The 12,226-nt window shown below is 42.3% G+C and overlaps 1 protein-coding gene across 2 annotated transcripts in view; it reads left to right on the top strand.

Annotated features, from left to right (window-relative positions):
• Myof (myoferlin) overlaps positions 1–12,226 on the top strand; it is a 156,330-nt gene that overhangs the window by 34,282 nt on the left and 109,822 nt on the right. For both annotated transcript variants that reach the window (XM_076835349.1, XM_076835348.1), the window contains exons 4-5: positions 5,248–5,356; positions 8,086–8,173. In XM_076835349.1, coding sequence (XP_076691464.1) covers positions 5,248–5,356; positions 8,086–8,173 — 197 coding nt within the window. The remainder of the gene's footprint in view (positions 1–5,247; positions 5,357–8,085; positions 8,174–12,226) is intronic.

Here is a 12,226-nt window from a genome sequence, read left to right as displayed (position 1 = left end):
CTGGCTCTGTTAAAGAAAAAGTTATTCAGTGACACTCATTAAAGCATAGTAAGGAAAATCAGGACCATTGCCACAGTCAGAGAGAGAGAGAGAGAGAGAGAGGAGAGAGAGAGAGAGAGAGGAGAGAGAGACTGGGCTCCACTCCACAGACAGCATGGACAAGGACCAGGGTAGGAAACAGGGGATGGAAAAGTTCTAAGAGGAAATATCAGGGATAAGGGGGATTCTGGCTAAACCAACCTAACAGGATTCTTGCTGAAGGCAGGCCTGGGTGATCAGATGTCATGTGGGAGATGGTGGAAGATGAGGAATCTGATCAGATATGGTGTTGCTAAACTGACTTAGCAGGGTTTTTTTGTTGTTGTTTGTTTGTTTTGTTTTGTTTTTTACTGAAATGGCACTTTATAAGAAAGTACACAAGAGAGGCTGACTGAAGTCTGGCCAAGCAAAGAATGTGCCCCTGCCTTTCCTACTAGTTTAGTTCAAAATAAGGGGTGTGCTTGGCGCTCCTACCTATTGGCTTGGGACACTGGCTCAGGGCGGGGATAAGTATGGGGAAGGGAGTTGGAGGCCTAGCCTTGGAGCCTCAGGGCCCTACAGGCCTGGGCAAAATGACAAGGCTCACCCTGTTAAGAGCCCAGTGCTTCAAAGGATGGGAGGTCAGTGTCTTCAGTTTCTCCACAAGGGACCTGGGGCAGCTTGGGAATTTTTTTTGTCCAAGTTCAGCTTCCCAGAGGACAGCAAGATGACACTCTGCTACTGTCCCCAGAGGCAGGAACAGCACAATGTGTGGTTTATTTCCCAGCCTCCAACGTATTTTTCCTTTTCTTTGTGAAGGAATTTCCAGTAAACCCTCCTGCAGAAATTAATCCATGTGGGCTGAGTCCCGGCTGCAGAGAAGGCTTGGTCTATGAGAGCTCCCCTGCTTAACAACCAGCCAGAGGAGGCCTGACTCACCACAGAGGCATGTGGCTCTCCATGTTTGCGCCAGTGCTAATGGGAGAACATTCTCCATTCCTCTTTTTTTTTTTTTTTTTTTTAAACAAACTACACTTTGTCTATTTTAAGATAAACAAAATATTTAAGGAGGTTCTTAACCAGCACTTGCACAACTACGTTGACTGGCTTACCATTAAACTCTTTTATTCTCCCAATCCCAATATCTAAGTTAGGATTGTCAAATCGTTGCTCCCATTCCTCGGGATTAGTTCCATGCCACACAGAAACCCAACTCCACATCATATGACATTTATGGACTGAAAGGAAAAGGAGCATGACTGGGTTTTTCTTCGTTTTAAAATACATGTGCAACTTATTAATTCCACAAGTAAAGCAGGGGAGCTGAAGAGCCTTTCACTGCAGTTTCCTGTTGCGCCCTGATCTGCCCTGTTTTGGTGGGAGACTGATTTTTTTCCATGAAATACAAGGCAATTTCCCCACTACTGTCGCACCATCATTTTGGCCTATTCATAGCAATAGTAATATGAAAGAAAGAAGGTTCCGGGTTCAGTGTCACCTCCTTTTAAGGAAATTGGCTGTGGTCGGACTGAGCTGTTCCAGTCCTCCATGGAGGAGGCCAAGTCATCATCCCCAGTTTTTCACAATAATCTGTATCCAGGCAACACAGCAAATTGGCCCAGCCAGGCCTGCCTGGGAGTTCCTGCAGGGCTGGGGCTTGCCCATAGGGAATGGCTCCTCTGATTTACAGTTAAAGTTCTTAGAAGTTGTAACTGTTGTCACTGTATCTCAACCAGCCTAGCTGTGACAATGTCTCTGGGATTGTAGTTTTTTAAAGCTTCCATCCAAACACATCATCTTTACTTCAGGGAGAAAAAAATGTAATTTCTTTTACATGTTGCCCACCAACAAAAGCATCAGAATTTTATGATGAAAACCACAGCTTTTTAGAATGGGACCGAAGGTTTCTAAAAGAAGGAATTGAGGTTAAACTTTATAATTGGCTTCTTTTTTACTTTACCCCATTCTTTGGTCAGTGATCTGTTGCTACTGTCTCATGGGAAAGCAAAAGCAGAATATACTGGTGGAGTCAGATTGAAGGTTGTGAAACCATTCAGGATCATAAACGGTCAGCAGAAAGGCTCTGTGTTTTAGGTAAGCTTGTTCTCTCTGGTTAACCACAAGCCCCACCATTCCCTATTGTCTTACACAACGTTGAGTGTGTTCCACATTTCTATTATTGGCCTAACCTTTTCCCCTGACACCCTATGTGATCTAGTTTTGGTCTACAACTTTATAGGCCAATATTCTTGAAGGCAGAAACCCTGCTTATCATTTTGGGTTGCCAAGCACATTTTAGGAGGATCCCCTTCCCGTAAATTAGACAGGAAGAACTTCAAGATAAAGAACTTTTAGAGCTGAAAATTATTTACTTCCACCCACTTGTCTGCCAATAATGAAGTAGGCTTAAAGGGATGAGTCACTTAGGCAGGCCTCAGAGAAAACTGGAACTCAGAGTTAGAGCTAAAGCAGGAATTGTTCTCAACCTGGGGCAGTTTTATCCTCCAGGGAACAACTAGCAATGTGCTAGTTGTTGGTCACAGCTGGGTAGGGGCGCTATGGGCTTCTAGTGGGTAGAGGCCAGGGGTGCTGCTGAACACCTAACAAAACACAAGACAGTCCCTCACCGCAAAAAAAAAAATAAATAAATAAAAATTTAAAAATTAATGGGTTCAAAATGTCAGCAGTGCCAAGTTTGAAAATGCTGGTCCAGAGGCTGGGGAAATAGCTCAATGGTAAAGCACCTGCCTAGCATGCGTGAGGCCCTGAGTTCAATCCCCATCCCCACATACAAAATAAACAACAATAAAAAATGGTATTTAAAAAAACAAAAAGAGCCATTCATAAATAATAATAATAATAATAATAATAATAATAATAATAATAAGCTGGTTGAATCCCAGGCCAGGCCTCTTTTCTCTCAGCATGCTACGTGGTTTGTGCTAAGATTTATTTATTGCTGATTTAGAGAGTTAGGTCATTTTGAGTTTAGCAAAAGCAAATCAGTACATGTTCAACTGTGCAATGTCATTATCTCGATCAGAGCTAGGCTATGAATCATGCAAATGAGAGGAATCAAGTCATGTTTGTTTCCGTGTCTTTCAAGGAGAGCATCTCATTGAGACATTTGACAACAGCCAGGTGACTTTTGAAAACATATACTTTTCACACTTCCTTCTTCTTTAAAACTAAATCAGCCAACCCCATGGCTCTATTTTATTTTATTTTTGTGGCGCTGGCAATTCAACTCAAGGCCTGGTTCCTGCTAGGCAAGTGTTCCACCGCTGAGCTATGTCCTCAAAGCTGACTGTTCTATTCTAACACCATAGAGATATTCTGAAAGCATACACAGCAATTCTAGCTCTCTGTGGGGCCAAGGGAGAGATATTATGGCTCTCACCTTGTGTTGGAGGAACACTTTGTGGAGTAGCCAAGGAGAAAAAATACTCTAAACAATATACCAAATGAATAGACTCATCTAAAAAATATTCTGTAAAATTGCCATCAATTCTCAAAATTGCCTGGCAGATTTAATTTCTGTATTGACTTGAAAAGAATGAATAATTCACTTTTATTTCTCCAGAGACAATTTTTTTTTCTTTTCTGTTGCTAACCACAGACTGTGCTTATCAGATGAGAATCTGTCACAGTTGTTGAGCACCGTGTGTAGTTCTCTGTATGAGAACATGCCCTCTTCCAAGAAACCATAACCACTGGGTAAATGGAGTAAAACAGCTCTGTAGCAATTTCCTGGTTTGTGCAATAAAATAAATCTCTTCAGAGAAAGTGAGATCACTGAATATTGTGGAGTCACTGATGTATGTGATTGGGTGACAGACCCCAGTTCTACAACCTAGACCTTCTTTTGAGGTCTGAGTTGGAGAGAAGAAAATGGATGTATGTTTGTCACTTCAAAAATTAGGTGCCCATGTTGGTATCAACTTTCACTTCCTGATTTTTAAAGAAACTGATACAAATTTTAAGATAAGTTATTACTCCACAAAATGAAATTTTCCTGATGATTAGTTTTGCCCCAAAGCCTAAAAATTACATTAAAATACTCAAATATAATTCCCTCACCCTGGATTTTTTTTTTTTTAATATGGAGAATCTCTTCTATCACTTTAAGGGCTCAATGTTCATTTTCTAGTTTAATGCTAAAAGTTTTCTGTTCTATCTCATTTGCTATGTATTAGTGTAAGTGGTTGCAAAGGTAGCAAGGTCTAAGTAACAAGAAGACATTCTTACTATTCCTTTTTCCTTTCTCAGTGTCCACACTGAGATGAAAGCATACCCCTGGGCTCCCTTGCCTTTCTGACTGCCTTCCCCAAAGTGAACTTCTTCAACTCTCCTACTTTCATTCCCGTTTCCGGTTACATCCTTTCCATTACATACTATTTTCCATGGTTTATGATTGTATGGTGGACCATCTCTCTGGCAATGTGTTCTATACATTTTTCAGTCATGTGCCTTACTATAAAAAAGGTTTCAGATATTCTTTAATTATTATTTTTTCCTTCACCCTGTAAATATATTTTAAGCACCTACCACTTCCCAGGTAATTGGGTTAGATTAGCAGACAAAACAGGAACAATCGGAGCCTCTAGGGAGCTTCACTCCAGGGAGAGGGACACAGTATGCTTCTGTTGCAATATGTACCATGGAGATAGGTGGACGAGGAGAAGAGACTTGGTTCAACCCAGGCAGAGAGAATGGTACACACATCCGAATTGGATTGCTACTCCAGTATTCATCTACTGTGGGGTAGCAAGTTACCCCCATCAGTAATCTACCAACCTTTTCTCAAAGTAGACATTCTGAAGGTCTATGGGGTGGGATGGGTGGGGAGAACCGTACATTTTCATAGTGGGCAAAGTTCTGTGAGTCCTTTTAAATTCCCATTACAGAAGAATACCTTCTTCTCTTACTGAGTTTTGTCCTGCTGTTCTCTCTGGCTCTGTTGGTCTTTCCTGCTGGTCCATCTACATTGTTATGACTATTGGAATTTCATAGGCATTATAGTTAGACTCTTGAACTGACTATTTGTTATGGAGAAGTGGTGGCAGATATGTCATGTTTACTGCAGAAATACCCTGGCCCACATCTCATTATGAATTGATTTAAATGGTAACAATGAATAGCAGGGAGCTGGGGAGGAGTCCCGTGATCCAATGGATGCCAGACCCCTACTTACACCACTGCTTGCTTTTTTTTTTGTTTCCCCTGCAGATTAATTGGCACAGCTACCGTCTCCCTGAAGGACCTCTCTGGAGACCAAAGCAGATCCCTGCCCTTCAAACTCATTTCCCTGCTAAACGAAAAGGGACAAGACACTGGGGTGAGCATTTCCCTCTTGTTGAAAGGTATCCATGTGAGATGGTTAAGCAAAAGTTCATTCAGAAAAAAGCATGGGTTGACAATTAGTTCACTACAGTAAAAGCAGAAATCTGGTTTTGAGGTAAATGGGTTCATTCACATACCACCTCAAATGGCCTTCAGTCACAGAAGTAGCAAACTTGAGATTTGATTTTCCATAACAGAAATCTGTAGAGTGAAAGGGACCTCTCTGGGTTTGGCTTTGTGCTTATCCATGTGGACATTAGTATTTGTGTGGCATAGCTCTGTGTATCAGACAGTCCCCAAAAGGAGTGTAGTTCGTGCGTATTACCTTGAAATATCATGATCTGTATTATTGTTTGGGTAGCAATAATAAAGTTTGTTTTCTGATCCCAGCCTCTCTAAATAGGTTCATATAGTCTGATGTCCAATCAGAATTCAAATATGTTTTTTAAAAATCAGCTCCATGTGGTTTACTAACAAGTGCTCATAGAGCTACCACACTCAGCCCATCACCTCTAACTGCTTCATTTCCCAATGAATTTATTTTGCTTGAAAGCCTGGGCAAACGGAAAAATGTATATATACCAAGAGAGGGTATCTCTTTAGGCAAGAATACAGGTTAGCTTCTCAACATCCATGAGAGTATCAGTTGTGCTGGTCTGGTCTCCGAAATGACCAGTTTTCTATGAATCAATATTCTGATCATGAAACATAAATTCAAAATGTCATCTGACTTCCAACTACCCAAAACCTAGCCGAGAGAAATGATATTGAGGAAAGATGGTTGCTAGTGATCTTCCTGACTTTTCATTTCTTAAAGCATGGAAGAAAGCACATGTAGAAAAATGGCAGAACTGCTGTGACTGAATGGAGTAGGGAATGTGAAGGCCTAGAGCTCTGCCCCTGAGATCCCCTAGCCCTGCTGAGGTCCTTAGAGCACATCTGGGCATCCAAAGGCTAGGTGGACCACAGCAGGAAAACAACTGAGCCAGCAGATGAGCCACCCATGTGATCTTCTGGGGTTTGATTCTTTAGACTAAGTTTAGCAACTGAGCCCCTCCGTGTTCCCTGTGTTTGATCTTCGTGCTGTGGCCTTGGTCTTGGTAATAGCATAAGATGCTGCTCTTTCGCTACCCCCCGACCCCGCCCCCATCCAGGTTACTGGGGTTGAAACCAGGGCTACATACATGCACTGAGCTATCTCCCCCACCTTTTGATTTTATTTTGAGACAGGGTCTTGCCAGGCTGGCATCAGACTAGTGAAGCCTCAACCTCCCGAACTACAGGATCACAGGCAGCCCCACACCCAGCTTCTGATGATTCTTTATTTGCTATGGGGCTGTGGACGTGCATATTTTTAAACTCCAGTATCTCCAAGATCAGTAGTTCTTTTGTTTTATTTTGTTGGTACCAGGGATTGAACCCAGTGTTGTTTGACCACTGAGCCACATCCTCAGCCTTTTTAAAACTTTTATTTAGAGACAGGGTCTCACTGAGTTGCTTTATGGACTCCTTAAGTTGCTGAGGCTGACTTTGAACTTGCAATCCTCCTGCCTCAGCCTCCAGAACCCCTAACATTACAGGCATGTGCACCCTGTGTGACTCTAGATCAGTAGTTCTAAGTCCATCCGTGATCTCATCCATGAAGGAATATTCACTGATGAGCCGTCCAAGGAAAAAATAAGAGCAATGCAATGTATGTGTACAAGCATGTGTGTGTATGTGTGTTTGTGTGACTTTGTGTGTTCATGAACATGCACACATCATCTTTATTTGCAAAGAACTTTCTCTATTCTGAGGTTTGTTTTTCCCTGTTTTGGGATTAAAATGCCTTTCTTTTATGAAATGACTGTGATAGTAAATGGTAGTTGTGGGCGCATGTTTGGCCAAATAAAAATTAGCAAGCCTGTGCTGATTTCCCCTAATATACTTTTTTTTTTTTGAAATTTTATAGGTCCATGAAATATAAAAGTAAATAAATTCTATCCTAAAATAATATCCCACGTGAAAATTTTTTTCTGAGATTTTTATAAGCAGGAATAACTTTATCTCCTGTATGGATCTAATATATTTCCTTCTTTCTGGTAATGAAAGTTATGTAAAATGTTGTTTCCCTTCTTGTTTAGGATTTTGGGATCATGGTTTAGGTGAGAAGGCTGTCAATTATGTTGAACTTTATAATCTGCATACTTGCTTCCTCTATTCAGACTAGACTTCCCTTTTTTATCCTATTTTATGAATCATGTTGTTATATGCATTTTTATTGGACCCTTAAAATTCTTCATTAGACAAAAATGTGAAAATAAATCTCAGCAATTAATACTCATATAAGTTAACTAGCAACAAACGAATTAGCCATTAAAAATGAGTGTCTGCAATTGGACCTCTGTAAGCAGAGGCCACCTCTACTCTAGGATGGAGCCTAGTTCCAAGTTCACACTTGCTTGTTATAACTCGATTCCAGCCTCTTAGGGATGACACACTTGGCAACTATAACAAGGTAGCTCCTTTCCCATCCCAGCTTGGCTCACGTGTGGGAAAACAGAAATAGGCCTGCACATGATGTCCTTGTTCTCCCTATCTTGTCTGGCTTTCTTACTTCCCTGCTCATCCCTTCTTAGGGTTTTACTCCTGCTGGGCCGACTGGCATTGAATCAGTAACATTCCGATGCTCTGCACTGATTCTGATGCTCAGCACTGATTCTGTGATGAATTGTTTCTGTGCAGGCCACCATTGACTTGGTGATCGGCTATGACCCACCTTCAGCTCCACATCCGAATGACCCAAGTGGAACCAGCATGCCAGGCACAGGAGGTAAGCTGGTCCTTCCAAAGGCAGGTCACCCCAAAAGGAATCTGCTAACACACACCAAGAGGGGCCCTGGAGAAAGTCTGCAGCTGTAGGGCAGGTGGAGCTGCCTGAATTGGGACATTACAATCATTTAAGGATTACCCTTCAAGGCAGAGGGGAAAGGTGAAAGAGTCTTTGTAAACAAGCTCTTGTCAGACCCGCCCAGCCCACACCTGGACTGCAAAACCACGTCCCAAGCTTGGGGTTTCCTCTTACCTTTGAAATGTAAACACTCCAGAGAGTGTTCCAGCTTGTGGGGTTCATGGGGTGACCTCTCTGCTCTCTTCTGTCTGTCTTCTTGCCTTCCCCAAAGTGTGACCACTGGACTATGCTCTCAAAGACCAATCTCATGGTCAGTGCCCTTGGACTGGGGCCTCTTTCTGTGTCTCCCTTAGCCCTGAGCCCCCTCCCACCCTCAAACAGCCCTTGATCCTCTAGTCAATTGCTTCCCTTCAGAACAACCCACCTCTTATCCTCCTTGATCTCTGACATGGGTTGTCAGTCTTTTGGGGTCATGAGATCCCACTCAGGGTGGGGTTGTGTGAGGCTATCAGGGGAGGGATTTAGTCCTCAATTGGAGGGAGGGGGTCTACATGACAATATTTCATGGCCCCGAATTAGCTTGCCTAACAAAGGAGACCCTGAGCTCCATTGTTGCAGGGGACAGACAAGGAAAGACACCAAATAGGAACAGAAAGCAGGTTTATTTGGCTCTAGCCAGGTTCAGAGGACAAAGCTTTTGCTGTAATCAATCAATCCCCCTGAACCCCAAATTCAGGCAGTTTCAGAACTTTATATTCAGCGTGTAAGGGGAGGGGCTTAGAAGTTCACAGTCTGCAGAAGTTCACACAAAAGCTTTTTCTTTCTCTGTTCTGGGCAAGTTAACCCTTCAAGAACAACACCTGAGAAGAGGAGAGCTTCTTCTCCCCCTTCCTTCTTCCCCTTGGCAGCTGTTACCAGAGAAGAGCAATTAGTAACTTCTTCTCTTATCTTTGAAAGTAAACATCTCTGTGAAGCTCCAGTCCAAGGCCAAAGGCCTAGTTAAAAGAATCTGGTTTTCTTATCATACTTTGCATTTGCAAGCACACTTCTAAAACCTATTATATATGTTGTTATTTACATAAAATAGTCCATAAATTTGTGTGGAAAAACTAGTAAAGGGGTGTTCAGCTCCTAGGGTGCTGATCTCTTCCAAGTCAAGTAAGATAGAGCAACAAGAAATAAGAAGTTTAAGTACATAGTAGAGATTCTTGTGCTGATAGTCCTAAGATCAATTATGGTGAAGATTTCTGGAGAAGTTTAATTAAGATTTTCCTGTGTAGGAGGGGATGCCACTACACCATCTCTAGTACTGCACCAAAAAAAAAAAAAAAAAAAGACAATCTTTCACAAAGCTGACTTGACGTCCTTTAGTATTTTTCTAGAGTGATGTGATGCAAAAAGTGTCAACTTCTGTCCTGAGATGTGTTACCAAATTCCTGCTCAGTTACCCCAGCCTTGGCATGTGCCCCAGGAAGGAGGGACACTTTATTCCAACACTCAACTTGAAGTCCTCCCTTAGGAGGAAGCTCTGGTACTTGTTCCTTCTCCTGTGTTCTTGTTTCCCTTGCTTCTGAGCTCTGCTCTCTGGCCACCTGATGGTCTCCCCAGTCGAGAGCACCTGTCCTTTGTGCCCTGTGGCATCTCTGCTCCTTTCTTGCCTGACTTCTTATCCTATCTCAGCCTCATCTCAACTGCTGTCCCTGCTTGAGCATCCACTCCCCATGTTTTGGCCCATTTCTTGAGTAAGTAGTTTGAGTTTTCATCGAGGGTTAGCTGGTCTCCTCCTACTTGGTGCAGATCAGGACTGACAAGACCCCAGTCTATCAGCAACACACTCCACTTGTTGCCTTCTGCCTAATGGCACCTTGAACACGTCACTTGGTCTCTGAACTCTCTAACCTTCAAGAGCCCTGTAGTGACTCAAGAATGTCTGTAACTTCTCTATGTCCATAGCAGGAATGACCAAATAAAAAACCTGAGGCAGTCCAAGACTGCCTAGCACACCCTGAGGTGTGGAACCGAATGGTCCCACCCTTTTCCTTCCCACCTTATCTGCTGCTGATTGTTGTCGCCAACATTTGCATCTGCCTGGGAAAAAGTAGGTACTTTCTGGCCCTCTTGAGGCAGCCCCCTGGGTAGGCTACCTGAAGTAGCCTCTGATTGGGAAAATTTTACCCTGGACCCTGTGTATTAGTTTCCTCTGGCTGCTGTAACAAATACCACAAACTGATAGTTTAAAGAATGTAGATGTGTTCCCCCTCAGTTCTGAAGAGTAGAAGTCTGAAAGAGAGATTTCTGTAGGACTGGTTCTATCCAGAGACTGACAGAAAATCTGTTCTATGCCTCTGTTCTACCTTCTGGTGGTTGTTATCAATCCTTGATGTTTTTTAGTTTAAAAATGTGTCCCTCCAGTCTCTGCCTCTCTGCTGTTCTCTCTGCCTGTGTCAGGGTGCAAATTTCCCACTTCTTATAAGGACAACACTGTTAGAAATATCTGGGTGCTGCAAGAAATCAGACACATACTACAGAGGTACTCAGCGAGGCAGAATTTTACTTCTGCAGAAGAGTGTGCTACCAAAAAAATCTGGCAAGCAAGCATACTGGGTGGGATGTCTGCCCAGGTTTTTAATCCCTAATGCAGCACTGCCCCTTGCTCGGCTTGGAGGAGTTCCAGGTATCAATCTATACAATTGACTAGTTTAAAATTGGGGAGGGTAAAAGGAAGGGCTATAGTTATGATTTTACCACCTAGTGCATGTAGGCATTATAATTGGAAGACTGAGGACAAAGGGGCCACTCAAAATGACTACATTTTATTAGAAATAAGAGGTGCTACAAGAAATCAAACATGCTCAAATGTGGATGGGGAAGGCAAACCTTTATTCTGCCCAAAGGATATGCTACAGGGTATCTGATTAAGCAAGCTCCACTGGGTGGGCAGTCTGCCAACATTTATCCCTGAAGAGGTACAGCCCCTCTCTCTGGATAGGAAGAAGTTGGGGTTACAATCTACGGGATTAGCTAATTTTAGAATTAGGGTGGGCAAAGGGGAGGGCTAGAACTGATCCAATTAAGGCTGGATACTAGATTTTGAAAATGAACCACCAGACTTTCTATTCCTCACAATTTCAACCACATAGTTTTGTAATTTAAAAATAGCTCCATGGAACTACACGCAGTGAAATTTAGGTTTTAGATTACAGCAAACATATTTTGCTACATATTAGGAAACTCAGACTACAGATTTAACATTGATGGAAAAGAGAACATTGACTTTACAATAGTCACTAGATTAGGGCCCACCCTAATCCAGTATGACCTCATCTAAGAAGCCTTTTCCAGAATAATTCATCATATTCTGAGTTTCTGGGTGGGTATGAATTTGGAGGCAAGGGGAATAGTATTCAACCTAGTACACTGGCAGGTAAAAGATTACTTTCATTATGTCTATTCCATTTTAAGAGCCAAAATGTTAAATGGGTTCCTTGGTGCTATCTTTTCAGCCAGGCCTTTCAATAAAAGAGCAGACTTACAGAGCTTGGTGCCATACCTTATTAATATATGTGGAGTAAAAAAAAAAAAAAGGATTTCTGAGTTTCTTGAATGCTATTGCTCTGTGGGGAAGTGCAGGGGGTAATAAATGCTTTAGGACACAGCTCCTGCCCCCCAGGCACTTTGAGTCAGATTTCATGACAAGACTCTTTCTTTTATCTTGGAGATAAAACATCTCCCATAAAAGGAAGGACTTTGAGGTCAGCCTGGCCTTGGCTGGATTCTGTGTCCATTGTTAATATGACCATGAAACCTGGGTAAGTCCCTTAACTTCTCTGAATCTCAACTTTCCTTACTGCAAAGCAAGAATTATAGTAGCATGTGAATTATAAAGTTATGAGGATTAAACACAATAATGGCTGCATCGATGGTACCTACTATTATTATTGTTGCTATTATTACAAAAACAATTGTGGATGACTT

The sequence above is a fragment of the Callospermophilus lateralis genome, chromosome 15 (assembly GCF_048772815.1).
Source record: "Callospermophilus lateralis isolate mCalLat2 chromosome 15, mCalLat2.hap1, whole genome shotgun sequence".
In the NCBI taxonomy this organism is placed as follows: domain Eukaryota; kingdom Metazoa; phylum Chordata; class Mammalia; order Rodentia; family Sciuridae; genus Callospermophilus; species Callospermophilus lateralis.
Note: the sequence above shows the minus strand (reverse complement) of the source record. Positions and strands in the feature narration are given on the sequence as shown.